At 43.9% G+C, this 26,922-nt stretch overlaps 1 protein-coding gene across 10 annotated transcripts; it reads right to left on the bottom strand.

Moving 5' to 3' along the window:
- Positions 1-5,788: 5,788 nt before the first annotated feature.
- On the bottom strand, positions 5,789-26,114 carry MRO (maestro). 10 transcript variants are annotated; one of them, XM_030810417.1, is made up of 8 exons: positions 25,662-25,748; positions 19,171-19,352; positions 15,550-15,652; positions 13,349-13,431; positions 11,805-11,987; positions 8,019-8,174; positions 6,688-6,795; positions 5,789-6,045 (listed from the first exon to the last, which is right to left on the bottom strand). In XM_030810417.1, the coding sequence occupies exons 2-8, from the start codon at positions 19,207-19,209 to the stop codon at positions 5,992-5,994; spliced, it is 726 nt and encodes a 241-aa protein (XP_030666277.1). In that variant the 5' UTR covers positions 19,210-19,352; positions 25,662-25,748; the 3' UTR covers positions 5,789-5,991. The 10 variants fall into 10 exon arrangements, with proteins under 10 accessions (XP_030666277.1, XP_030666270.1, XP_030666276.1 ...); XM_030810410.1 differs by having other exon boundaries at positions 13,349-13,495; positions 25,662-25,741; XM_030810416.1 differs by lacking the exon at positions 19,171-19,352 and adding an exon at positions 19,432-19,681 and having other exon boundaries at positions 25,662-25,737.
- Between the last annotated feature and the right edge of the window lie 808 nt (positions 26,115-26,922).

The raw sequence follows: 26,922 nt of genomic DNA, 5'->3' as shown, positions 1-26,922 counted from the left end.
GTGGGTTTTACCACACTTGACAAATGAAGACCCCAAGGCCCTGAGAGGTTATGTGACTTGCTCAAGATAACCAGCTAGTAAATGATAGAGTCAGAGTGTAAAGCCGGGTCTTCTGATACCAAATGTAGTGTCCTTTCAGCCCACATGATGTCACATTTGACAATTGAGCTTCTCTCCTCTTCCAGCGCCTGGTTATATCTGCTGATGCAGTCAGGCAGGCGGGTTGAAAAGCTTTGGATTTCTGATCGCATTTTTGCTGTGGCAGAGGCATGTGCCTCTAGCAGTGTCGCTTAGGAAATGACATTTTTAACTCTCTGATCTGCATTTCTGAAAAACATTTTCTTCTTGCAGGGAGATATTTGGGCCATTACCTGGTTAACATTTGCAAACTGCTGTAGGAAACTCATCTGCTTGAAAGGAACATGATTAATAGCATCACCCTCAGAAAAAGAAGGTAGGGTATTAATTATTAGCAAGAGCTTGCTTAAAAGATACAATACAGAATTCTTAACAGAGCTGTTGGGAATATTAGGATGGAATGAACAGGGCCTATTGAAACCATCTCTAGAGCATAAAAATGCACTGCACCCGTTCTGAGCAATCACAGCATCCCAAAGGGCCGAGTGGGAAAGAACCACTTGCTATTCTCATTGTTATGATTCTTATCTGTATTAAAATTCCAAAACCTATCAGGTGACAGATTCCTACTTGGTCAAAATGCCAGCATTTGCAACTCGATGAATTCAACCAGTCTTTACTGAACACCCACGTCAGGCAAGGCTCAAAGCCACATTCTTGGAGAACTAATAAAGGATATGGAGGCTACCTGCAGGACTAGTGGATCAGGTTAATGCTCAAATTACCAGTGGACCTGTCTGAAGACCTGGGCAGCTTCAGTAAGAGAAGAAATAATGTCCGGAGAGTTTTTTGGGAATGAGGAACAAAAATAACATTTCCTGAGCACCTTCTATGTACCAAGCACTCTGCCAAGTGCTCGGTGTGACTTAATTGAATCTTTGCAGCCCAGCAATTCTATACATTGGGTTATTGTCTCCATTTCACAGTGCACTGAGGCTTGGTGCGCTGACTTGCCCACACCTGGCTAAATGGCAGAGCCCAGCAGCTCTGCTCTACCTCTGAAGAAGAGGGCATTTGGAATCAGTCCAGGGAATGGCTGATAGAACCAAGGAACTAGAAAGTATTCCAGGCAGTAGGAATTGAAGCATCACAGGAAATTCTAGGTTGGTGTTTATTATAAGGAATCTTAGAAGTCTGGCTTGGGAGTCTGTGCTTAACTTGGTAAATAATAGGTGCCTTTGCATATCAAATCATCCCTCCTCAGTAAATTAGGATGTGGTGGGTTTATCTAGAAGCCAGGGTTTTTCTGAAACCATTTAACATGTAAATAAAGGAACAAAAGATTTACTCTACTGTGGTCAGATGAATTTAATGTAACTTCAGTAACATAAATAAAATGATAATCAATCATAAGTCATTTTATTTGTCAAGTTATATTATCAACAGGTTATTGTCATCAACAGATTAAAATAAAATGTCTCAAAAGGACAAAGGCAAACATATACTATTGAGAGTAAACAATGACCGTCCCAGGCTTTCCAAAGCATATATATCACTTACATTCATGGACTTTTTTTCGTTTTAAAAGGGCACTTTTGCATGTGTTTTATAACTATGAAAGTAATACATGCTCATTGCAGCAAACTTAGAAAACGCTGAAACACACAAATATGTCTTCCGTACAACACTAACTGCTAGCTATACTACACAGCTGTTGTTTCTCGCTTTCAAAACACTCTAGTGCTTTTTTATAACATGTGAAGTGTTCCCCCAATTAAGTGGTCTATTGACTGGAAGTTCACAGGCTTCTGCTCTCATTGATTAGCAGAATTGGTCACACCTGTTAGATTCTCAGCCTCCTCCTTTGTCATTTTCTCTCCTCTCTCTCCACCACTTCCCTCTTCCCTTAAGAAAGACCTATCTCAGCTGGGCGCAGTGGCTCACGCCTGTAATCCCAGCACTTTGGAAGACCAAGGTGGGCAGATCACTTGAGGTCAGGAGTTCGAGACCAGCCTGGCCAACATGGTGAAACCCTGTCTCTACAAAAAATACAAAAATTAGCCGGGTGTGGTGGCAGGCACCTGCAATCTCAGCTACTCAGGAGGCTGAGACAGGAGAATCGCTGAAACCCAGGAGGTGGAGGTTGCAGTGAGCCGAGATCGTGCCATTGCACTCCAGCCTGGGTGACAGAGCGAGGCTCCATCTCAAAAATAAAAAGAAAGAAAGACCCATCTCATGAGCACCAGGGACACAGGGGACCAAGCCTAGCTCTACCCTGAGCACTTAGCTTGAGGGGCAGGGCACTTGAACATTCCTTCTTTACCTTGAGCACTTAGCATTGGGGGCAGGGCACTTGAACTTCCTTTTTTCTTTCTTTCATTCAACTGCTCAATAAGGTTCAAAATTAATGTTCAAAATTAAGAAATGTCAAAACATTACCTTTGGGTTGGCATTCAAATAAACATGGGGAAGGGGAAACTTGAAATGCACAAGCATAAAAGTAACCTGTACATTGGTTATAAGGAATGAAATCGATGACCCTCATTTGTCAAAATGGGCTCCTCCCAGGAAGGAGTGACAGCTTCAGATTACTTTCTGACATTTTTCCCCCAATCAACATTCATTTACAGAGTACTTTTGCAGTCACCAGGAAGATACAATGATGTACAAGATAGAGCCCTGCCTTCTGTAGTTTCAATCTAACGGGGGGGTGGGGGGGAGGGGAACATAAAGACATATAGAAAAAAAAAACTTTTCAGATAAGATATAAGTAGTATAATATTGCTAGAATATTCTGGGAATTCAGAGACTCAAGCTCTCCCCTGATTGGGGGGATCAGGACTTTGACCTAGGTGTTGGAGTACAGATAAGATATACACGTGAAATGTGTGTGTGCGTGCATGTTAGTCCAGGTGAAATAGCAGACTGAACAAAGGTGAGGGGGTGTAGGAGAACAAGACATGTTGAGAGAAGAGAAAGGACCCAAACTTGGCTGAAGCAAAGAGAGTAACAGAAGAAAAGGAAGGTTGAAAGCCTGAAATGGCAGACTGGATGTTAGACTTTATTCCCTCTACAATTTGGAATCATTTAGTCATTCAGCAAATGTTCCTTAATCACATGGCCAGGCCCTGTGATAGGTATGGTGAGAAACAGAAACAAACAAACAAACAAAAAAACATGGTCCCTTGCTCTTGCCACCAAATTTCATGATAACATAAATTTCTGGAAATAGAATTTAAACTCGAAGAGGACTTATGAAGAGCAAAACAAAATTAGCCAAGACAACAGTTAATAATAAGGAATCTTCTTTGGTTACTTATTGCTGTGTGACAAATTATCCCAAAGGTTAATGACTTAAAACAACAATCATTTGATTCTTTGTTCATGCTTCTGCAACTGAGATGGGCTTGATGGAGACGCTCGTCTCTTTTCCATATGGTGGCAGCTGGAGTAGCTTCAACAGCTAGGGTCTGTCTGGAAGGGACAACTTGTGTCATGTGTCTGGGCCTCAGACTCTGCTGTGGTTTGGGTGTTTCCGTTCTCCTTCACATGGTGATCTCAGGCACTCTCCTTTGTTCCTGGTAGTTCAACTTCTTATGTAGCAGCTGGCTTCCCCCGCAGTTCAAACGAGGAAACTGCCAGGGTTTCTAGGCCCGGCAGAGTGCCATTTATCACAATCTCCTGATTAAAGCAAGTCACAAAGGCAGCCCAGATTCAAACAGAAGGGACTAAATAAGGACATGAGTATCAGGAGGCATGACTCATTGGGGGCCACCAAAATAAAAGGCTGCCATTGAATCTTAAAGTCAAATAACACAACTGCGTGTTCCACAATTTTAACTGACAGAGGGACATTAACTGCATAGGTTTTTCTTTTTTTTTTTTTTTTTTTGAGACGGAGTCTGGCTCAGTCACCCAGGCTGGAGTGCAGTAGCGCGATCTCTGCTCACTGCAAGCTGCGCCTCCCGGGTTCACGCCATTCTCCTGCCTCAGCCTCTCCAAGTAGCTAGGACTACAGGCGCCCGCCACCACGCCCGGCTAATTTTTTTGTATTTTTAGTAGAGACGGGGTTTTACCGTGGTCTCGATCTCCTGACCTCGTGATCCGCCCGCCTCGGCCTCCCAAAGTGCTGGTATTACAAGCGTGAGCCACCGCGCCCGGCCTCTGCATAGGTTTTTCTACTCTAGAGCACGTAACCCCACCCATCTCACCCCATCCCCACCTTTTTGAATGCCAACCACATGCAGCCATTTCTCAGACCACTCACTGATCACTTAATGGAACTGCATCAAGTTTAAACCAACCTTGCAACAAAATTTCAAAGAGGCCAACATCTGGGGAGCGGGTGCTGGGGAGGGGCAGGGGGCTTACAGCTCAGAACCACCCATTTGCTCTTGAGCCTGTGTCCCTCCTAAAATCTCTTGCTGTCATGTTCTTCAGATTCAAAACAGAAAGGAAGAAAATCCATTCCTGCCTGGCACTTGCCACTCCGTCTGCCATCTCCCACGTCCTTGTCTCACCTAGGGCTCTCCTTATCCCCACATCTGTGTCACACCACCCTGTCCCTGGGAGCTACAGCAGAAAATTGAGTTCCTGGTTCTCAGAATACCATTGAAGATCTGGCTGTAGCTTTTATAATCTCTCGTGTTTTAAATTGTCTTGAACAAAACGCACTGGGTGTGGCCTGGATACTGAGTTCATGGGTTTCTATAGAAGCTTGGGATGCAATCTGGTTAGAAGGAGGGTGAGAGGGACTAAGAGATTTTTTTTTGTGATTTTTATGAGTGATGTGACTCCTCAGATAACTAGGATTGATCACCAAAATAATTGGCAATAATAGCCAAAAAGTAATTAATAAAAACATACACTCAGCTCACATAAATTAATAAAAATGTATACTTAGTACATATAAAATCAAAGGTTAACTGGGCTTAGTAGAGGAGCAGAAGCAGAGACGTTTGCATTTGTTTTGTTTTTAACATTTCTAACCATCCATCAGTTATTCCACGGAGAGGCAGGATGGCATGCTTATTGAGTATGGGCTCAAGAAGTCAAACCATACATGTTTGAATTCCAGCTCCACTGTTTACTGAGTTATCTGGGGCAAGTTACCTAATTTCCCTATGTGTTAGCTTTCTCATCTATAAAATGAGAACAATAGTAGTACTTACTATCTCATAAGATTGTTGCAAGTATTAAATAGAACTTACAAAAAGCACTTTGACCATGCCCACTAAACTGTAAGCACTCAGTAAGTGTTACCTACTATTGTTATCCCATAAGTTATCATGAGCCTGAGGATTTTCAACACATGCTTTATAGATTTTTTCTGTCTATTAATTCTTGTTTAGAATGATCTTGAAAGCAATGACTGTTTAAAATTATGAGAAGCCAAAGATACCCCTGCAAGCCACCTTCTTGGTATCTTGGCCAACTTTAAATAAATCTTGGCAAGAAAAGGTATCAATAGCAAAGTATCAATAGCAAATACACTAAAAACAAACAAACAAACAACAACAAAAAAAAAACCCTTAAGGTAACAAGTATTCTCCTAAGCCTCAGAAATTGAGTATTAAAAAGAAAAGCTAGGTGACAGAGATGAACTTAAGAAAGAAAAAGCTGAGAAATAAGCACTGAATCTATATACACTTGGAATGTTTTAAAGAAAGTGTGTACCTGCTCATCAAATTTGTATAGGGAGGAAATGAAATAAGTGAAAGCAGTCTAGAATTTTACTTTAGATATAATCATACAATTCCATGTATTATTTTTGCGTTTGATTGCTCTCCCAGCACCTTCTTTTCCATTACAATCCCAAGAGGCAAGCAGAAGAGGCATCCATTGAGATAAAACAGGGGAACATGATGGCTCAGCAATGCACTCATATAGAACCATTTCCCTGCTGCTCTGTGCTTACAGAATTTTATTTGCGTAGAAGAACTGCAGGATCTCTGGATGATAGTGGCTCTGAAAGAAATTAGCAAATGTACGCGTGAGGGCGGGATTCAGCAAACTTCCTTGACAATATAACTAGTAGGCAGTGGTCAGTGCAGGGCATGTGGGTAAGCAGGAGAGGTGGAGGCATCATCTGTATCCAGCTAGTGACCTAAACTGGAACTGCCAATATATTTTGTGCTTGATCCTCTAGGCATTTTGCCATTTACATTGTATGATGGGTCAATTACAATCAAAACGCAGTTGGCTTGGCCGGGCATGCTGGCTCATGCCTGTAATCGCAGCACTTTGGGAGGCTGAGGCAGGCAGATCATGTGAGATCAGGAATTTGAGACCAGCCTGGGCAACATGGTGAAACCCCAACTTTACTAAAAATACAAAAATTAGCCGGGTGTGGTGGTGCACGCCTGTAATCTCAGCTACTCAGGAAGCTGAGGCATGAGAATCGCTTGAACCTGGGAGATGAAGGCTGCAGTGAGCCGAGATGGTGCCACTGCGCTTGCTCCAGAAAAAAAGAAAAAAGAAAAAAATAAACATAGTTGGCTTGAGTCGTTTTATGGGGGGTAACTCTTTCTTGTGCTTGGCCACCTTCCATGTTAACCACCAGGAGGGCAGGGACCAGAAGAGAATTCTCTCCTACCCTGGCTCACTCACCAGCTGCCAGTAGAGCTTAGTGTTCCTTTGATCTTCTTCACTCGGGAAGCTGTATTCCTTCTTTAGTTTCAGATATGGAGAACAGGCTCGAAATGTTGTTTTGCAAGCCTGATAAAAATGATATTACTATTTTATTTATTAGAGAGTTCCATAATCCCAACCAAGGAAAAGTATCCTAGAGGATTGCATCCAATCTGTGGTCAGGGGTCCACTGAAAGTGTGAAAGTAACTTCCAGGTAGTTTCAAAATTTGAATCTTAAAGGATGTATGCTTATAAAATGGCCATGTCTATAATTTGGGAACTGGTGGGAAGGGTGTAGCTTTATAGTTTAGCACAGCCTTTGTTACTATCCCATCAAAAGTAGTACTGGATTCCTAAATTTAATCTCTCTCTCAGTAACTTAAGGCAAGCGGTTTGGTAGAAAGCTTTGCTCCCAATTGTTTTGAAATGTTCACCATGTCCCACTCCAAAGCAGGCCTGAAGTTGATCCAACCTTGTTGGGATACAATTTTCTCCAAGAATAAAACAAAACTACCAGAAGAAATTAATAAGTCATGGGTGGAGCCCAGCGAGGTGGCTCACGCCTGTAATCCCAACACTTTGGGAGGCTGAGGCAGGTGGATCACCTGAGGTCAGGAGTTCGAGACCAGCCTGGCCAACATGGTAAAATCCCATCTCTACTAAAAATATAAAAAATTAGCAGGGCGTGGTGGTGGGCACCTGTAATCCCAGCTACTCAGGAGGTTGAGGCAGGAAAATCGCTTGAACCCCAGAGGCGGAAGTTGTAGTGAGCCAAGATCACACCATTGCACTCCAGCCTGGGCAACAAGAGCAAAACTCTGTCTCAAAAAAAAAAAAAAAGAAAGAAAGAAGGAAGATAGGAAGGAAGGAAGGAAGGAAAGAAGGAAGGAAGGAAAGAAGGAAGGAAGGAAGGAAAGAAAAGAGAAAAGAACAGAAAAGAAGCCATGGGGGGGCGGAAATCTATACCAGGCACAATGACAAAAGCTAATTGGGCCTGAATAAATATCCTCATTATGTGGGCTACTGCACCATTGATTAAATCTGTGCCTCTCTGCCCCCAACCCCATTACCCTGAGCTTATCTAGCATTGACAGGTGCTGGGCTTGGGCAGGTGGGGCAGATGGAAACTAACACTCTTGCTCAGAGATTACACACCAAAGAGGCACCTTGTCAAGGATGCACACAGAAACGCTGCTAAGCATCTATAGCAGTGCTGGCAGGAACCCCAGGGTCTGGCGTCTCAACTCGCAACTCCCTTTATGAATAGCATGGAGATGTCACTCTGTTGGTTGCAGAGTCAAGGTCTTACCTTGGCAACCTGGGGATTTCTGTCCTGTAAATGGATCAGGAGGGAATCTCGTGTCTGCTTAACCTGACTGGTGAAAAATTTTTTCCATTTCCTCCCGGCAAAGGCAGCCAATTGCCCAAACAAAACAAAGGCCGAGTATCTCAGACTGTCGTTCTCCTGTGGTCCCCGTCAATGAAACAATAAGAAAGCCAGATTATTACCAAAAGGCAACTGCATCCAAACACATCACAGCCATCGGTCAGAACACATCACAGCCATCGGTCAGAACACATCACAGCCATCTGTCAGAACACATCACAGCCATCATTCAGAACACATCACAGCCGTCAATCAGAACACATCACAGCTGTCAGAATACATCACAGCCATCAATCTTGGCTGTACATTACTGGGTGGGCAGTGAGATCTGGTCTAAAGCATTTAGCTGGGTGGGTGGGGGTGGCTTGAAGAGGGCCCAAAGGCTTCAGTGAACCTCTTCTCCAGCAGACGAGAGGACTAGCCTGGGAAATCACTAGTGCTACTCCCACCTTCCCAGATTTTTTGTTCATTATTTCATGTTTTGGAGATAGAATACATTTATAAAGTTCCCCAAATTCAAAATAACCAAAAAGCTTTACAGAAAAAGTAGGTCTACTTCCTACTCCTCTCTGTCAGCCACCAAATTTTCCTCCCCACAAGCTAATAAAGTTATGTTTTGTGTGTATCTCTCCAGAAAATAAAGAAGAAAGATGTAATTGTATAAATTGTGTAATCCTTTCCCTCTTTTTTACATAAATGGAAGCACATGCCACTGTTGTTATGTACCTTGAGTTTTCATCAGTCTGATAGCTCTTTCTACGTCAATACATACAAGAGTTTTAATTTTAATTTTTATTTTCTTTTTTCTCTTTTTCTTTTCTGCACCAAAATTCATTCAACCAGTTCCCTGTTTATCACTCCAGCATTTTTGCCAAGTCTCTTCTCTTTGCTTTTGGTCTGAGTTTCTCCTATCTGCAGTGGATATAATAATCATGTTTCTTCACCCAACACCCTCCCACCTCTCCCTGCTTCCAGTCTGATTGGTTGGTTTGTCCCTGAGTGCATTTCAGTGGAGTCTGCCCTCTCTTTCTTTCCAAGGTGAGCTGTTTGGTCCAAGTATTACCTTTCCAGGTGAGGAGACCAAGGCCCGAGGCACTTAAGGAACTTGCCCAAAATCACACTGTCAGGTAACAGAGCCAGTGTAGTAACCTAAACACCTGACTCCTGGTGCACGGGTTTTTATATCAGTGTTTTGTAGTCTAAGTCCTCCTCCAGGTAAACCAGAGGGAGGAGGGCTGGGGTGGGCCTTCACAGGGGGGAAGCAGCACCAAGAACTGGGGGTCACAGAGACCCAGCAAGACTGAGGACCACTAATCATATTGTGAAGTATCTTTTAAAAATTTAGCACATGATGCATACAGATATTGTCTTAGGGTTGCTTTTTTTTTTTTTTAGAGACAGCATCTTGCTACATTGCCCAGGCTGACCTCCAACTCCTGGGCTCAAGTGGCACACACCACCATGCCTGGCTTAGGGTTGTATTATCTTCACGGCTCTATCAGTGAGAGTGAGTGTGTGTGTGTGTGTGTGTGTTTAACTAATTTTAATGGAGAATGTACCCCGTTCAAAGCCATACCCTAATGCTTTAAGATGTACAGACATGTAAGACAGATGCTCGCCCCCCTAGGAGTCTGACAACCATCTAACTGGGAACACACACACGGGTGAGCAGCACGGCCTCAGATAGTGAAGAGTGCTATCTGTAATCGAGATGTGAACTGTCAGCAAACAGCTCTGCATAAGAATTTCTGTGTTTCTACATGGCCAGGAATTTCTGCTCAAAAATTCCAGGCAACCAGGGTTTAAAAAAATGGTTGAAGGCCAGGCACATGTCTCATGCCTGAAATCCCAGCCCTTTGGGAGGCCGAGACAGGAGAATCACTTGAGCCCAGTTAGAGACCAGCCTGGGCAACATAGTGAGACCCCATCTCTACAAAAACTACAAAAATTAGCCAGGCATAGTGGCATGCACTTGTGGTCCCAGACACTCAGGAGGCTGAGGTGGGAGGATTGCTTGAGCCTGGGAGGTTGAGGCTGCAGTGAGCTCTGTTCCTGCCACTGCACTCCAGCCTGGGCAATAGAGCGAGACCCTGTCTCAAAAAAAAAAATAAGTGGTTGAATGACAAACAAGTCCTGGAAGTTCAGATGGCACCTCCGAGAGATTTAGAGCCATCTCCCCGGAGACATCTGCTTACACTCCAGGGTGGTAAGTAGGGACCTTCCCCCACTCCCTCCCCACAGAGCACTGGCTTACATTCAAGAGCAAAAATCCCTCTGTGTCTCTGGAGCAGGTGGGACACATGTGCCCAGCTCCTATATGAGCTCCAAGTTACATAAGTTCAAGGCCTCTTCTCCCCTTCTGTGCTGCTGACACATCTGGCTCTCACCATGTGGCTCCAGAGAGAATTAAGGCGTGGGGAGATGCAAATCTCTCTGGGAGTAAATAAAAGGTCTGTTTGCTGTTTTGTAGGTCTTGACTCTTCTCAGTTTCGGGCTGAACAATGTACCGGTGCACTTTTTGCTTAGCCCAATTTGTCATTTGGTAGTTGAGTGTAGCCCTATAGTCAGAGGAACTGCTGGCATGTCCACTTCCTGGCTCTGTGAACTTGGGCAAGTCCTAACCTTTCTGTGCCTTGGTTTCCTTGTCTACAAAATGAGGATAATTTCAGTGCCCATCTCACAGGGTTATTGTGAAGACTGTATGAGATGATTCATGTAAACTGCCTAGCACTGTGCCTGACACACAGTGAGGGCTCATTAGATGCTAATCATTGCTATTGCCACATTTATAAGAGAGCATTGACTACATGTTAGTAAATCAGTGTACATCATCATCAGTGTACATTATCATCGGTGTACATATACCCACTTCTCTGTTAAGATGAAAACTCGCCAGGCACAGTGGCTCACGCCTGTAATCCCAACACTTTGGGAAGCCAAGGCAGGTGGGTCATTTGAGCCCAGGAGTTTGAGACTAGCCTGGGCAATATAGTGAAAACCCATGTTTACCAAAAATACAAAAAATAGCCAGCCGTGGTGGCATGTGCCTATAGTCCCAGCTACTTGGGAGGCTGAGGTGGGAAGATCAATTGAGCCCAGAAGATGGAGGTTGCAATGAGCCGAGATCACGCCATTGCACTCCAGCCTGGGTGACAGGGTGAGACTCTGTCTCAAACAAACAAAAAAACCCTTGAGGGGTAGAGATAAAATTCTATACATCTTTATATGTCCTCCCAACCCATAGCACAGTACTAGTCTCCCAACAAGATGTGTTAATAAATAAGTGAATAATAGAGACCTTGTTCCCACAGCAACAAACCACCCACAGCTCACATTTCTTTCTTTCTTGTTTTTTTTTTTTAATTTGAGATGGAGTCTTGCTCTATTGCCAGGCTGGAGTGCAGTGGCGCGATCTCGGCTCACTGCAACCTCCACCTCCCAAGTTCAAGTGATTCTTTTGCCTCAGCCTCCCGAGTAGCTGGGACTACAGGTGTGCACCACCATGCCCAGCTAGTTTTTTGTATTTTAGTAAAGACAGGGTTTCACCATGTTGGCCAGGATTGTCTCGATCTCCTGACCTCGTGATCCATCAACCTCGGCCTCCCAAAGTGCTGGGATTACAGGCGTGAGCCACAGCACCCAGCCCCACAGTCACATTTCTAATCCCATTTTGATTTCAATAACCCAGAATTTTTCTAATATACTTACATCATCTAATAAAGTCCTGGTCTGAAGGGTGATGTCTATGAAGAAGGAACCCAAACCTTTCCCCTGGATTTTGCCCAGAATGACGATCAGAGTCTTCATACTCTCATGGATGACTTCCAAATTCACAGGGTCATACAGTCCATACACCAGCAGGTCGAGGACAATTTTCTTATACTTTCTCAACTGTCACCAAGGTTTGAAAAGCATTAATAGCACAGGAATTGCTCCCCATAGGTTGAAAAGCAACCCCACATCTAAGCTACTAATAACCTAGGACTTGAACTAACAGACCAGGGTTTTTTTTCAAGATCTGCACAACTCTCATTAAAATATAAATGCTTCCATATACCCAACCCAAGAGCCCAACTCAGCCTAGGAAGGAAAACAGAAAGAGCAATCTGGAGTGTGGCATGTGCGTGGGTGAGGCTGGGTGGGGCTCTTCAAATAGGGCGGCAGACCTGGGTGATCTCAGGGCCTGGGGAGAACTAGGTACCTTTATACTGGGGAGGAGACAAAATGAGCACTGAAGTTGGCAGATGGTAAAGGAGGAGGTGGGAAAAATATCTTTTATGAAACAAACATAAATTACTAGAAAAAAAATCACTTAAATTCGCCAGGAAGGGTAACAGCTGTGAGTTTATCCTTCCTGCAGCTCTGTCTCCCACAGCTGATATTGCTGAAGTGTCATGAGCCTAAGATGACCCTGAATGAGTGACACCCTGAATGAGTCTCCTCCCCTTGAGTGCAGAAGGAACCTGTGACACGCTTCCAGCCTACGGACATGACTTTACATTGCATAAGACTCTATCTTTTTTTTTTTGAAATGGAGTCTCGCTCTGTCGCTCAGGCTGGAGTGCCTGGTGTGACCTCTGCTCATGCCTCAGCCTCCCGAGTAGCTGAGATCGCAAGCACATGCCACCATGCCTGGCTAATTTTTTGTATTTTTACAAAAATATAAAAGACACAGGGTTTCACCACGTTGGCCAGGCCAGTCTTGAACTCCTGACCTCAAGTGGTCCGCCTGCCTTGGCCTCCCAAAGTGCTGGGACTGCAGGCATGAGCCACTATGGCCGAGTCCATAAGACTCTATCTTAGCAGACAGGAGGAGGCGATACCCTCCTGCTGGCCTGGAGGAAGTGAGCTGCCTGCTGTGAGAGAGTGGCCTCTAGGCATTGAAAGTGGCCCCCAGCATACAGCAGGCAAAAAAACAGAAACCTCTGTCCCACAACGGGAAGTAACTGAATTCTGCCAACAACCATGTAAGTGAACCCTGAGCTTCAGGAAGGAATGCAGTCTGGCAGACACTTGATTGCAGCCTCGTGAGATCCTGAGCAGACGACCCAGCTGAGCTGCACCTGGACTCCTGACCCGTGAAAACCCGAGATAATCAACACGTGTTGCTGTAAGCCGCTAAGTGTGCGATGGTTTGTTCCGGGGTCATAGATAACTAATATAACAGAGACCATACTCCAGCCCTGGAGTCTCCACACCAAGAGGGTTGGAGAGGCTTGGGGGGCTGGCTGAGCCCCACTCTCCTTCCCTACCTTGTCAGGGGCTTCACAGGCCATGGTTCCCAGGCTTCTCATTGCCATGTGACGCTTTGTAGCATTGGGGTCCCGAGCTCTTTCTGCCAAGATGAAAAACACATTCTTCAGAGGCTCCCGCTTCTGGAACCTCAGTTTCCAAGAGACCTGGGTGATGGGTCAAAAATGTATTAATTTGGGAGTGTTCAGAGTCATACCCAATCCCAACCTCAATCCCTCCCTCTAAAGAGGAAGGGCAATCCCGCGATTGCCTGCTCAATTTTACCCCTTCTTTCTCCTACTAAAGATGCCTGGGTTTTGTTGGAGAAGTACTCATTTGGTCTACATAATGAAGAAATTGATGGAGAAAGAGGGCAATAAAGATAATGCAGGCTGGTGTTGAGGTAGGTTTAGGAGATTTTGGGGAGGGGCTCTAGAGCAGCTATGGGTGTGATAGAAGTTGAAAAAAGAGGACTTGATCAGTGTTGATGTGACCTGGGAATAGGGATCCGTTTCACATGGAAAGGTGTGCCGTAACTCCTCAAAGAGCTCCCTTTACCCCTTCTTCTCCAGTTCTTTCCCATTTTTCTGCTCTCCTTCGTAGCCAAATGCCTTGAAAGACATCTATACTTGTTTTCTCCCGTTTGTCTCCTCCCATTGCCTCTTGAACCCTCTGCAATCAGCCTAATGTCCCCTCGCCCCTACCCTGCCATATGACTAATTCCAAGGGTCAGTTCTCAGTAGTCACCTTACTCAACCTCTCAATAGCACTTGACACAATTAGAAAAGCATATCTGCAAACATCTAGTACACATCTACAAACATTTCAGGACTGATCTAGTACACATCTACAAACATTTCAGGACTGATCTAGTACACATCTACAAACATTTCAGGGCATTTAAAGGATATCCCAACTCCAGAATGCATACGTCTGAGCATGCAATTAAGAGCAGGAAGAGAAATACATGAATAATGCAAATTGGGGAACAATGTGTGTCTGATGCAGAAACCTGTACTTCAAGAACTAAACTCTATCACGCCTGTAATCCCAGCACTTTGGGAGGCCGAGGCACGTGGATTGCCTGAGGTCAGGAGTTCGAGACTAGCCTGGCCAACATGGCGAAACCCTGAAACCCCGTCTCTATAAAAATACAAAAAATTAGCTGGGCGTGGTGGCGGATACCTGTAATCCCAGCTACTTGGGAGGCTGAGGCAGGGAGAATTGCTTGAACCTGGGAGGCAGAAGTTGCAGTGAGCTGAGATCACGCCATTGCACTCTAGCCTGGGCAACAGAGCGAGACTCCGTCTCCAAAACAAACAAACAAACAAACAAACAAACACAAACACTAAACTCTAAGTAATTGCAGGGCCAGGGATGGGGCAAGAGATAGGCTAGTCTCTGAGCCTTTGTAGCAAGCCTACGAGCTCTCATGCAGGAAGACCCTGGTGTACAGCAGGACCCAGAATACAGCAACATGTACTAGAGTCAGAATCAAGATGATGAAAGATCCAGACAAGATCAAAGAAGACAAAAGCCACCACCCCACCTTCCTTAGAAAGGGGCCTAGAGGGGGAGACTGGCTTGAGATTCAGCTATCTCAGTGGTGCCATGGATGAGATTTGGTGATTTCCAAGCTTCATTAGTATTCCTGGATTTTCGTTACAGTTCATTCGTTTTTTATCTTACCTTTTTTTTTTTTTTTTTTTTTTTTTAATTTAAGACAGCATCTCACTCTGTCACCCAGGCTGCAGTGCAGTGGCACAATCTCAACTCACTGCAACCCCTACTCCTGGGCTCAAGCGATCCTCCCACCTCAGCCCTGAGTAGCTGGGACTACAGGTGCATGCCACCATGCCCAGCTAATTTTTGTGTTTTTGGTAGAGACAGGGTTTTGCCATGTTGCTGGCTGGTCTAGAACTCCTGAGCTCAAGTGATCCACCTGCCTCAGTCTCCCAAAGTGCTGGGATTACAGGCGTGAGCCACCACACCCGGCCTCATTCCGTATTTGTTTATTAAGTTAACAGCAAGTTAAATTATTCTCAACTAATCTTCCTGTCATCCTATAAACATCCTTTCCATGTTTAAAAGAACTATCATCAAAGTTTTTTCAGAAGGAACTTCAGTGGAGCAGGCCTAACTAACCGCAGACCAAGCAAACATACATCTTACAAAACAGCTGCTGGGAGGAGAAATTTGTTCATAATATTTTGTGTCAGACCTTGGAAAAGAAACATATTATTGATGTCCTTTTCTGCTTGGGCTGGGAAGTAGGGGTGGAAAGGGGCTGGCTCAGGATTCCCCTCTGTCTTTGGTCCATGGAACTAAAAAAAAGAAAAAAAAAATCACATGAGCCACAGACACTCATTATCAACAAACATTGTTGTACAATGCATTGTACTGGGGTAAGAATATAAAGAGGCAGCAATCCCGAGGCCTGTCTTTAGGAACCTTCCACCGTGATGAGGAGATTGAACAGTCACATAGATAAATAGCAACCCAAGACAGCCCAAGAGGAATAGCAGCTTGGGGGTCAAGGGGGATCTGCCCTCTAGTTCCCCACTCCATTCTGCAGATTTGTCACTCTCACCAAAGAAGTAAAATGGAGATTCCCAGGCTCTGCCCACAGAGTTCTCATGAATTGAAATACAGAGTAGCCTCAAATTTTGTGTTTTTAAAAGTTCTCCAAGAATGTAAATCGGTACCTGTTTTTAGAGAGGATTTGGCACTCTTACCACTTTAAAGCGCATGTAATTGGCAATTCTTTAATCCTATAGATATTAGCACATCATGTGTTCAAAGATATACACAAAGGATAGCCACCATAGCACTGTAATAAACCATATTGTGTTCTTTAATGGTTTGGGCAGGGGAAGGGGGAGTGGGGCAGGGGTTCGAGACAGGGTTTTGCTCTGTCTCCCAGGCTGGAGTGCAGTGGCAGGAACACAGTTCACTGCAGCTTCAACCTCCCAGGTCAAGCAATCCCCCCGCCACAGCCTCTGAGTGGCTGAGGCCACAGGTGCATGCCACCACACCCAATTAATTTTTTTTTTTTTACTTTGTCCAGTCTTGTCTCAAACTCCTGGGCTCATGCAATCCTTCTGCCTCAGCCTCCCAAAGTGTTGGGATTATAGGCTTGAGCCACTGTGCCCAGCCAATGGTTTGAACATAAATAAATTACATATATTACAACTATACAACTTTGCAATGACCGCTAGGCAATCACTAAGAAGAATATTGGGCAGATCAACATGTGCTAAAATAATCTCCATGATATACTGTTGAGTGAAAAGTGCAAATCCATGTGTACAGTATGTTACCACTTGTGTAAAATCAAAATGAGGGCAGGAAATACATATGTACATATATGCTTGCATATGCATAGAAGGAGGAAAAATACACAAGAAACATTAAGAGAGATGGCCTCTGGGCTGGAAATCCAAGGAACTGAAATTGGAGGGGAACTTACTTTTTTCACCTTTTTTGTATATGTACAGCTTGTAATTTTACCATGTGCGTGTATTATTGAATATAATATACATAAACGTAGCTTACCAAGTGATTCTGATCCACAGCCTGACTTGGGGCCAACTAGTACAAACCAGCACTTCTCAAACATTAATGTGCACTAAAATAATTTGAAGATCTTGTTCAGTGTGTCTGCAGCAGGAACTCGAGATTCTGCCTTTCTTCCAAGCTCCCAGGGGATTCCAAGCAGGTACTATGCTCTGAGTGGTAAGGGCATAAAGTTGTTTTTTGTTTGTTTGTTTTTATACTTTAAGTTCTAGGGTACATGTGCACAACGTGCAGGTTTGTTGCATATGTATACATGTGTAGGGCATAAAGTTAAGAGCCACTGGAGTCGAGAGAGGACCACGAGCTGGAAAAGCTGGTGGAGACTTCCCAAAGCACACTGGTCAGCTTGGAAGCAGAGGCAGAGCGTATATGACACATTGGGAGTCAACGGGATCCCATGCAGTACATGGTGATGGTAGCAGTAACAATTAACATAGTAGGAGAGAGGCAGAAGATAGGCTACAGAGGCTAGTTAAAGGCCAGCTGTGGAGGACTCTGACTTCTAAAGAGCTTGATTTCAATTGTACTTTGTAGGTATGAGTAACCTGATGATTTTCTTTTAATTTAGGTGAAATCCATGTAACATACAATTGGCCATTTAAACAATGTTCTGCAACCACCACCTCTGTCTAATACCAAAACTTTTTCATCACCCCAAAACAAAACCCTGCACCCATTAGGCGTTCGTTCCCTATTCCATCCTTCCCCAGCCTCAGGCAATGTTAATCTGCCTTCTGTCTTGATGGATTTGCCTATTCTGAATATTTCACATATATGGACTCATACATTATTGTGATCATTTATAACTGGCTTCTTTTTCTTAGTATATTGTTTTCAAGGTTCATCCATGTTGTGGCATGTATCAGTATTTCATTCTTTTTTATGGCCACATGAAAAAGAATTTTAATTACCGCATGAAAAAGAATTCATGTGGTAATTCTTTTTTTTTTTTTTGGGACAGAGTCTCCCAGGCTGGAGTGCAGTAGCTCACTGCAACCTCTGCCTCCTGGGTTCAAGGGATTCTCCTGCCTCAGCCTCCTGAGTTGCTGGGATTACAGGTGCACACGACCATGCCTGGATAACTTTTGTATTTTTAGTAGACATGGGGTTTCACCATGTTGGCCAGGCTGGTCTTGAATTCCTGACCTCAAGTGATCCACCTACCTCAGCCTCCGAAAGTGTCAGGATTACAGGCGTTAGCCACCGAGCCTGGCCATCATATGGTAATTCTATGTTTAACTTTTTGAAGAACCACCAAACTGTTTTCCACAGTGGTTACACATTCCCATGAGCAACGTATGAGGGTTCCAATTTCTCCACATCCTTACCAACTTTTATTTTCCATTATTATTGTTATTATTACTAGATCCATCTTAGTAGGTATGAAGTGGTCTGTCCTTTGTGGTTTCTATTTGCATTCCCCTAATGACTAATGAGGCTAAGCATCTTTTCGTGTGCTTGTTGGTGATTTATATATCTTCTTTGGAGAAATTTCCATTCAAATCCTTTGCTCACTGTCAGTTGGGTTGTTTGTCTTTTTCTGAGTTGTAGGAATTCTTTATATATTCTGAATACGAGACTATTACCAGACATATGATTTACAAATATTTTCTCCCATTCTGTGGGCTGTCTTTTCACTTTCTGGATAATGTCCATTGTGCACAAAAGTTTTTATTTTCAATGAAGTCCAATCCGTCTATTTTTGTTGTTTTTACTCATGCTTTTAGTGTTAAATCTATGAATCTATTGCCACATCTAAGGTCATGAAGATTTACCCCTATATGTTCTTTTAAGCGTTTTATAGTTTTCACATTTCTATTTAGGCCATTGATCCATTTTGAGTTAATTTTTGTATATAATATATGGTAGGGGTCCAACTGCATTAGAACCATTGACCTGTGTGTGTTTTGTGTTTTATTTTTTTTAATAGGAGAAATGGCAGGCAAGCAGCTGCAGCCGTTCTTAACCCTGGCTACATTAGGATCACCTGAGGAACTTCTAAATATCCAGACTAAGTCTACCATTATCTCTGGAGGGAGACCCAGGCATCAATATTTTTTAAAGCCCACCAAGTAATTCCAGCAGGCAGTCACTGAACTACGGTGACCAGTGACCAACTGCCTTGGTTTTCCCAGGGCTGGGGAGCTTCTAGGGACATGGGACTTTCAGTGCTAAAGCTGGAAATGTCCTGGCCAAACCAAGACACACTCCTCTCTGATGCAACCTGACCCTTTTCAACAGCTGTACTTTGGAACATTTGACTCACTTGATCTGGAGGTGCATGGGGACTCGGTTTCTCTGCCATCCTTGCTCCCTGGGTGGATTTGGTCCATGAAACCCCAGGTGGATTTGCTCCATTCTGGAGAGGTCCATGAAAACACTCCCTTACCGCCTAACTTCCAGGACCTATATCTCCTTCATATCTGGCCAACAGGAATCTTCTCATCACTGCAATGGGGAACCAAAATAAAACCCCAGAAAATTGCACCCCCACCAATTAGCAAGAGTTTCTCTTTCCATCAGTTACCTGGCTGAACCGAGATTCTCTCTGTTTGATTGAAGGTATTCCCACAGGCTTCCTCATTAAACCAGTGGTTCTCACACTTCAGTGTGCATCAGAATCACCCAGCAGAATTGTTAAAACACAGATTCCCAGGCCCAGGCCCCAAAGTTTCTGATTTTGTGCATCGGCAGCAGGGCCTAATAATTTCTATTTCTAACAAGCTCCCAGGTGACACTGGGATGTGGCTGGTTTGGCGACCACACTTGGAGAACCACTGCATTAAAAGAAAGAAACCACAGCAGTACGGTGTTGCTTCTCTCCAGAATAAAGGGATTTTAAAATTCACATTAAGGACGGAGCTGGAGGTCATTATCCTAAGCAAACTAACACAGAAACAGAAAAACAAGTACCACATGTTCTCACTTATAAGTGGGAGCTAAGCGTTGAGTACCTGTGGACACAAAGAAGGCAACAGACACCAGAGCCTACTTGAGGGTGGAGGGTGGGAGGAGGGTGAAGATCGAAAAACTGCCTGTTGGGTACCATGCTTATTACCTGAGGGACAAAACAATCCGTACTTTGAACCCCCGCAACACACAATTTGCCTTTATAACAAACCCACACGTGTACCCCTGAAACTAAAATAAAATTTAAAAATTTAAAATTCACATAGAGTCAAAAAACACCCTTGGTTGTTTCTTTCAGGGGCTTTTCTTTTAACGACTTTATGTTTCAATAGAACCTAATGATTCTCAGGTCAGATGCTCCGGATCAGAGCCGACAGGTGCTTGACAATGGGTACAGGGAGCTTAAAAGACGCAAAACTCCTGTCCCATGTTGAACGAGGGGTTGAACACAATCTTACTTTAGACAAATAGGATTGGTTATTTATATGAGCATATTTGTGAATTTTAATAGCATCAAGATTACCTTCAAATAAAAAAAAAAAACACTCAAAGTGTAGATAAAGCTGTTACCCGATTGCCCCCAGCCCAACTCGGGCCATCACCATCTGCCCCTGCAGCCAGTGAAGGTGGGGGCGGGGAGGAGAGCCATGACCTGTGGGAATCAGGGCAGTTGAGAAAACTGGTTCTTGGTGACCTGAGCTTTGAAACTACAGAGGCCCGTTTAAGAGACCATTTTGAGGAATGGGGCACATCCACAAATTGTGTGGTAAGGAGAAACTCCCAAACAAAACATCTCGGGGGCCTTGGTTTTGTGACTTACGCTCGTGCAGCAAAGTGTGCTCAACCACACAAGGTTGACGGGCATATAGCGGAACCAAAGACAGCTGTTTCTAGAGAGGGTTCTGTAAAACCCATCCAACAGTAAAGAAAATGTTTGTTGGGAAGTAATAAGGAAGAGACAGAAGAATATAATTTGAGAGACTCCTTTGAAAAGTGTGACAAGATTGAAACCACAGAAGTTGTGAACCAGTCACGGTGGCTCATGCCTGTAATTTCAGCACTTTGGGAGGCTGAGGTGGGCAGATGACTTGAGCTCAGGAGTTCGAGACCAGCCTGACCAACATGGTGAAACCCCGTCTCTACTGCAAATACAAAAATTAGCTGGGCATGGTGGCACGTGCCTGTAATCCCAGCTACTCGGGAGGTTAAGGCAGGAGAATTGCTTGAACCCAGGAGGCAGAGATTGCAGTGAGCTGAGATCATGCCACTGTACTCCAGCTGGGTAACAGAGTGAGACTTCGTCTCAAAAAATAATAATAAAAATAAAAAAGTTATGGAAGCCAGGCAGACTGGAAAACAGAGAGGATTTGCTCTTGTAACTTTTGATGATCATGAAACAATTGATGAAATTGTTATTCAGATATACCACGCCATTAATGGGCATAATTGTGAAGTAAAAAGGGTCCTTTCTAAATGAGATGGAGTCTACTGGGTCATAAAGAGGTCATGGAAGTAGATCTGGCAACTTGGCTGGTCAGGGAGGAAACTTTGGAGGTGGTGGAGATAATTTTGGCCGTGGTGGGAACTTTGGTGGAAAGGAGGCTATGGTGGTGAAGGTGATGGTAGCAGAGACAGTTATGCAGGAGATGACGGTGGATAGAATGGATTTGGAGGTGATGGTAGCCACTGTGGGTGGTGAGCCTGGTCATAATAGTAGAGGAGGCCGTGGTGGTGGTGGACCAGGATATGGAAACCAAGGTAGTGGATATGGTGGCAGTGGTGGATGATATGATGGTTACAATGAAGGAGGAAATTTTGGTGGTGGTAACTATGGTGGTGGTGGGAACTATAATGATCTTGGAAACAGCGATCAAATTATGAACCTATGAAAGGGGGCAGTTTTGGTGGAAGAAGCTCAGGCAGTCCCTATGGTGATGGTTATGGATCTGGTAGTGGAAATGGTGGATATGGTAGCAGAAGGTTCTAAAAACAGCAGAAAAGGAGGCTGGGCACAGTGGCTCACACCTGTAATCCCAGCACTTTGGGAAGCTGAGGTGAGTGGATCACCTGAGGTCAGGAGTTTGAGACCAGTCTGGTCAACATGGTGAAGCCCCGTCTCTACTAAAAATACAAAAATTAGCTGGGCATGGTGGCAGGTGCCTGTAATCCCAGCTACTTGGGAGGCTGAGGCATGATAATCACTTAAACCTGGGAGGTAGAGGTTGCAGTGAGCCGAGCTCATGCCCCTGCACTCCAGCATGGGGGATAGAGTGAGACTCTGTCTCCAAAAAAATAAAAAATAAAAACAGCAGAAAAGGGCTACAGTTCTTAGCAGGAGAAAGAACAAGAAGTTTTGGGAAAGCAGCAAGTTACCTTGAAACAGTCTTCCCAAATGCATTAGGAACTAAAAATCTGCCACAGAAGGAACGATGATACATAGTTAGAAAAGTTACTGCAGCTTAAACAGAAAACCCTTCTTGTTCAGGACTGTCATAGCCACAGTTTGCAAAAACTGCAGCTATTGGTAATGCAATGTAGCGTTGGCTAGATGAACATCCCTATGGTCCTTTATCTGCTGTAGCTTTTTTCTTTTTCTTTTCATTACATCAGGTATATTGCCCTGTAAATTGTGGTAGTGGTTCCAAGAATTAAAAATTAAGGAATTTTTCACTTTTCAATATTTATATAGTTCAGTTTTTCCACATTTCTCAACAGACACTTTAACAAAATACAGTTTTGAGGGTGTTTCCTTGTGAGTTAACAAATAAAGAAGATCATTGTGAATTACCGTTTTGCATAAATTTTGCCAACGGTAGCAGTAAAGAAACACCAGCTGACTTGCAGTTTAAGGGAATTCTATTCTTCCCATTTCTAAACCATGATCTGAATGGGTGCTGACATGTGGAGAGAATAGATATTTGTATGCTTGCAATGTCTATTTTAGATAAATAGGATTGGGTATTTAAATTAGCATATTTATGAATTTAATAACATTAAGATTACCTTCAAATGAAAAAATCTCAAATTTCAAAATCAAAATAAAAGAAGCAAAACTCCCTTAAGCTGAGGGCCCACTCACCAAGGAGGGCACGGGCCTCATTATAAAACAGCTGGTATCTCTGTTCCAAGGCATAAGAAAATCATGCCTGAAGCTCCTTTCCATTGGGTAGGAAAACAAACCTGCTACCCTGTTCTTTCTGCTTGACTTCTCTTGCAAGATTAGCATAACAGCAAAGGGCTTTAGCCAGCCAAGACAGCTCCCCCAGCCTTCAGAAACCAAGCAGCCAGCCTTGCCTTCATAGGCGTAAGTAGAACTCAAGGTCATGCTCCCCGTGCAGGGCAAAGTAAATAAGAACTGAATGGCTCCACTTGGAAGATTCAATCTGTGGTTAGAGAAACTCACAGAGTTCCATCTTGAGCTCATTACCTTTTCTAGCAAACTCTGCCTCCCCATCACAAGAGAAAAACTGTGATGTAGTTTAATTTTACAGGTTGTCAGGGATCATCTCAATCTTGGGTGCAGGAAAGGTAAAGCATTTCTCAGTGTTGGTTGCACCTTCTATATCAGAATTCCCCGGGGTACGTGTTATAAACTCCAAGCCAGAGGTGGGTGCAGCGGCTCACACCTGTAATCCCAGCTCTTTGGGAGGCTGAGCATCCCTTGAGCCCAGGAGTCTGAGGCTGCTGTAAGCCATGATTGCACCACTGCACTCCAGCTAGGTTGGCAGAGCAAGATCCTGTCTCTAAAAAATAAAAATAAATAATAATAATAATAATAATAATAATAAACTCCAGGCCTGCCCCAGAATTATTGGATCTGAATCTCAGGGAGTGTCAGGCCTGAGCATTGCACTTTTTGTATGTGGTGCCTGGTGATGCTATACGCCTGTTGGTATAGAAGAACCTCTATCCTGGAAATTAAATAAAGCTAAGCTGAGCCCATGCAGTAGTAGAAACCATGGAAGGCAGGGAGGGAGCTGGGGCCAAGGGATGAGAAAGGGAAAGAGGTCAGTGTCTTTGCAGAGAACAAGAGATTGATACCATATGTTTGTGAAGCACTTTGAATTTCACTTTAAAAATAAAATTAAAATCACAGCAGCTGTTTGTCTATGATTTATGCAACTTTTCTCGGATGCTATTCTTCAGTTAAAAGTTTCCTTAAAAAATAAAACAAATTAGGAGTTAAATCAAGGTCACAAGGCCCCTCGCTGGAGCCTTGTGTTTCTCGTACTTGCAGCTTCTTAAAGAACTCCCACCACCCCCATGCCCTCCTTCTTGCCTGCAGTGCCTCCCTCCTTTCTAAAACATTAAGTCCTTTACACCCAATCCAACAAAAACAAAAGGATCATTCTCATCTGTTGCAACACAGGATCTCAGAGACGATCATTTTAAACACACTGTGAATGAACGTAGTATACAGATTCCAAGATTTCTTAGGATGTTCTAACTCCTCCTCCAAGCCCACTCACCCGTAAGACAGGCATTCTTTCCTAGGAGAATTACATTTTCTGGTGGGTTTCTATGGTCACCACACATGCCTAGCTTTGTATGACCAAGACCAGGAGGTCACCTGGCCATTTGGAAGCCAAAGACACAGCTCTGCTTATAGTTTTACTCATCTCTGCACACGTTCTTCAACGAATTCTTCTTCCTCTGGAACATACTCCTGAGTGAGCTATGTGCAGACCCCCTGGTTTTCACCAACCTCAAGACCCCGGCTGGGGCTTGTGTTCATTGCCATGTTGTACTTCTACCTGATCTTACTGAAGATACATGGATTTGGGGTAACTTAGAAGACTGTTTTATGCTTTACACTGACTCCCATTTGCTTTTGCAAACTTGAATGATTCTGACTCAAAATACTAGATTTTTGGTCAATAATCCTTTTATTTATTGAAGCCAAAAGGTATATTATGAAGGCCAAAAGTATAAAACACTTTGATTTTATCTCCTCATCTGTAAAATGAGCAGAAGAAACTGTTAGATTGCTTAAAAATCCTTCTGACACTGAACTTACAAATGACAATAGTAGGCTGAGTGTGGTGGCTCATGCCTATAAATCCCAGCATTTTGGGAGGCTGAGGCAGGCAGATTGCTTGAGGTCAGGAGATCAAGACCAGCCTGGGCAACATGGTGAAACCCCGCCTCTACTAAAAATACAAAAATTAGCCAGACGTGGTGGTGCACACCTGTAGTCCCAGCCACTCAGGAGGCTGAGGCAGGAGAATCACTTGAACCCAGGAGGCAGAGGTTGCAGTGAGCCGAGATCGTGCCACTGCACCCCAGCTTGGGCAACAGAACAAGAGCCCGTCTCAAAAAAATAAATAAAAATTAATATTTAAAAAATCATCTTCATTTTAGAAAAGAAGAAACTGGGGCTAAAAGTAATGTTGAACAATTAACTCAAAGTCAAATAGTGGCAGAGCAGATTTTAGGACTCTGAAAGCTATCCTTTCAGTCACTGTGCTATAAGCCTCGGTTCAGCTCCCAAGCAATGTCCTGTGTGCTGAACGAGGGAAGACAGACCGCATAGACATTTCAGTTTAAAGTGTTAGTATCTTCCCTGAGTCCCTGCCATTCTATTATATTGCTGACAATAGAATGATCTATAACTCATCTATTGATCGATTAACATGGTTTGTGAAAAGCAAACAAAATCAGCTTCCTGGTCAACATTGCCCACTTCAGTTTTACAAAGAGAACATTACCAAATACCTACCCCCTAGAGGTCGAACTCCCTCTGATACTGGTGACCAGAGTGACATTCCAGAAAGGTTTTGGGAACCCAAGTGCAGCCAGGACGCCTCCCGCTGCATCTGGGCTGCCCCGGCCAACAGTGTCCCTTACCTGCGGCTCCTGCAGGCGGCTGCCACGTGATGAACTGGAGCCCGTTCCTGACTCGGGAGGGCTGCTTTCCCGGGTAGTAGCCAAATGTGATGACTCGGCGAAATTTTCCCAGCCCTGAATTCCTAACATGCAAGAAGGGAAATTAGGAGGTGACGCAGGGTCTGTTCAGGATAACGGGTCGGCACAGAGTGATGGAAAGTGAGAATCAAATAAGAGGGGAAGTCAAAGTTAGTATAGAGTATTTGGGCAGGGGAGGGCATTGTTCTGGAATGAAACCGACAAGAATATTGTGGGCTGGCACAAGCATCACTTGCGCCCTTTGCTTCCCCAAGCCATGCTGAGGTGTTTTTCCTTCTCCTTGCTGTGATTTCCCCTCATTCTTCCCTCATGCCGGCCTGGCCGACACTTTCTGCAGAAATTCTGCAGAAGGCAATTCTGGGGACCTTCCCTCTGTACCAAACAAAACCGCCCTGCGAAGGCCCGTTCCCCATGCGGCCGCGAGATGGCGGCATGACTCAATGGACGGGTTCCAGGCGGCCCCTGCACAGAGCCGCCGCCCTGGCTGCCTTCTTCCTTACATAATCCTGTTAGAGTGCATTTAATCTAAGGATGGGACACTGTGTTCCATGCCAAGCAGCCTCATCGTGACTGATTGTTGCACCAACAACGAGAGCTTTAACCGCTGACGTCCCTTCCTGCTCAAGAAACACCATATGTCCCGAAAGGAGCGATTTAAGCTCTCAAAATGATCTATTGGTAAAAAGCAAAGCAAAATTAAAACCAGGGAATTACAGCACCTGTAGAATTTAGGAGCCTCTCTCCCTCATCATCCCTCCTTCCCTGGATTCTCCAACTATGTGCATAAATCTATTTAACAATAATAAGTTATCATCTCGCTCTGTATTGGGTCATACAGAAAATATGTCCTAAAAGGAAAAAAGAAGAGTTATATTTTCAAAAGATTGAGGCACTTATTGTTATGTTAATAGATAACATTCAGTTAAAACTTCTGTGTGCCAGATGTCGGGATAAATATTACATAGACTATTTCATTCAATTGTTACATCAAATCAAAGGTTAATACTCCTGCTATAGTGTCCATTTTAAGGCTGGAGAAACTGAGGCACAGGGAAATTACCTTGACAAAGGTCATGCAGTTAATTCGTGGCAGTTAAAATTCAGCCACAGGCAGGCTAATGTAAAAAATTGGACTCAGCCATGATGCTATGCAGTGGACTGGTCTAGAAAACCCAATTAGGAG

This window comes from Nomascus leucogenys, chromosome 4, assembly GCF_006542625.1.
Source record: "Nomascus leucogenys isolate Asia chromosome 4, Asia_NLE_v1, whole genome shotgun sequence".
NCBI lineage: Eukaryota > Metazoa > Chordata > Mammalia > Primates > Hylobatidae > Nomascus > Nomascus leucogenys.
The sequence above is the reverse complement of the archived record's forward strand: the minus strand, read 5'-3'. Positions and strand labels throughout refer to the sequence as shown.

What these genes read in the sequence shown, in the direction of transcription:
- MRO (XM_030810410.1), bottom strand. Translation starts at nt 19,277, where the DNA reads ATGGACCTCTCCAGAATGGAGCAAATCCACCTGGGGTTTCATGGACCA. An exon ending in TAATATGTTTCTTTTCCAAG is followed by an intron (nt 13,496 to 15,549) that starts GTCTGACACAAA and finishes CCCATCACCCAG; the next exon opens with GTCTCTTGGAAACTGAGGTT. An exon ending in CCAGGACTTTATTAGATGAT is followed by an intron (nt 8,175 to 11,804) that starts GTAAGTATATTA and finishes CGGGGACCACAG; the next exon opens with GAGAACGACAGTCTGAGATA.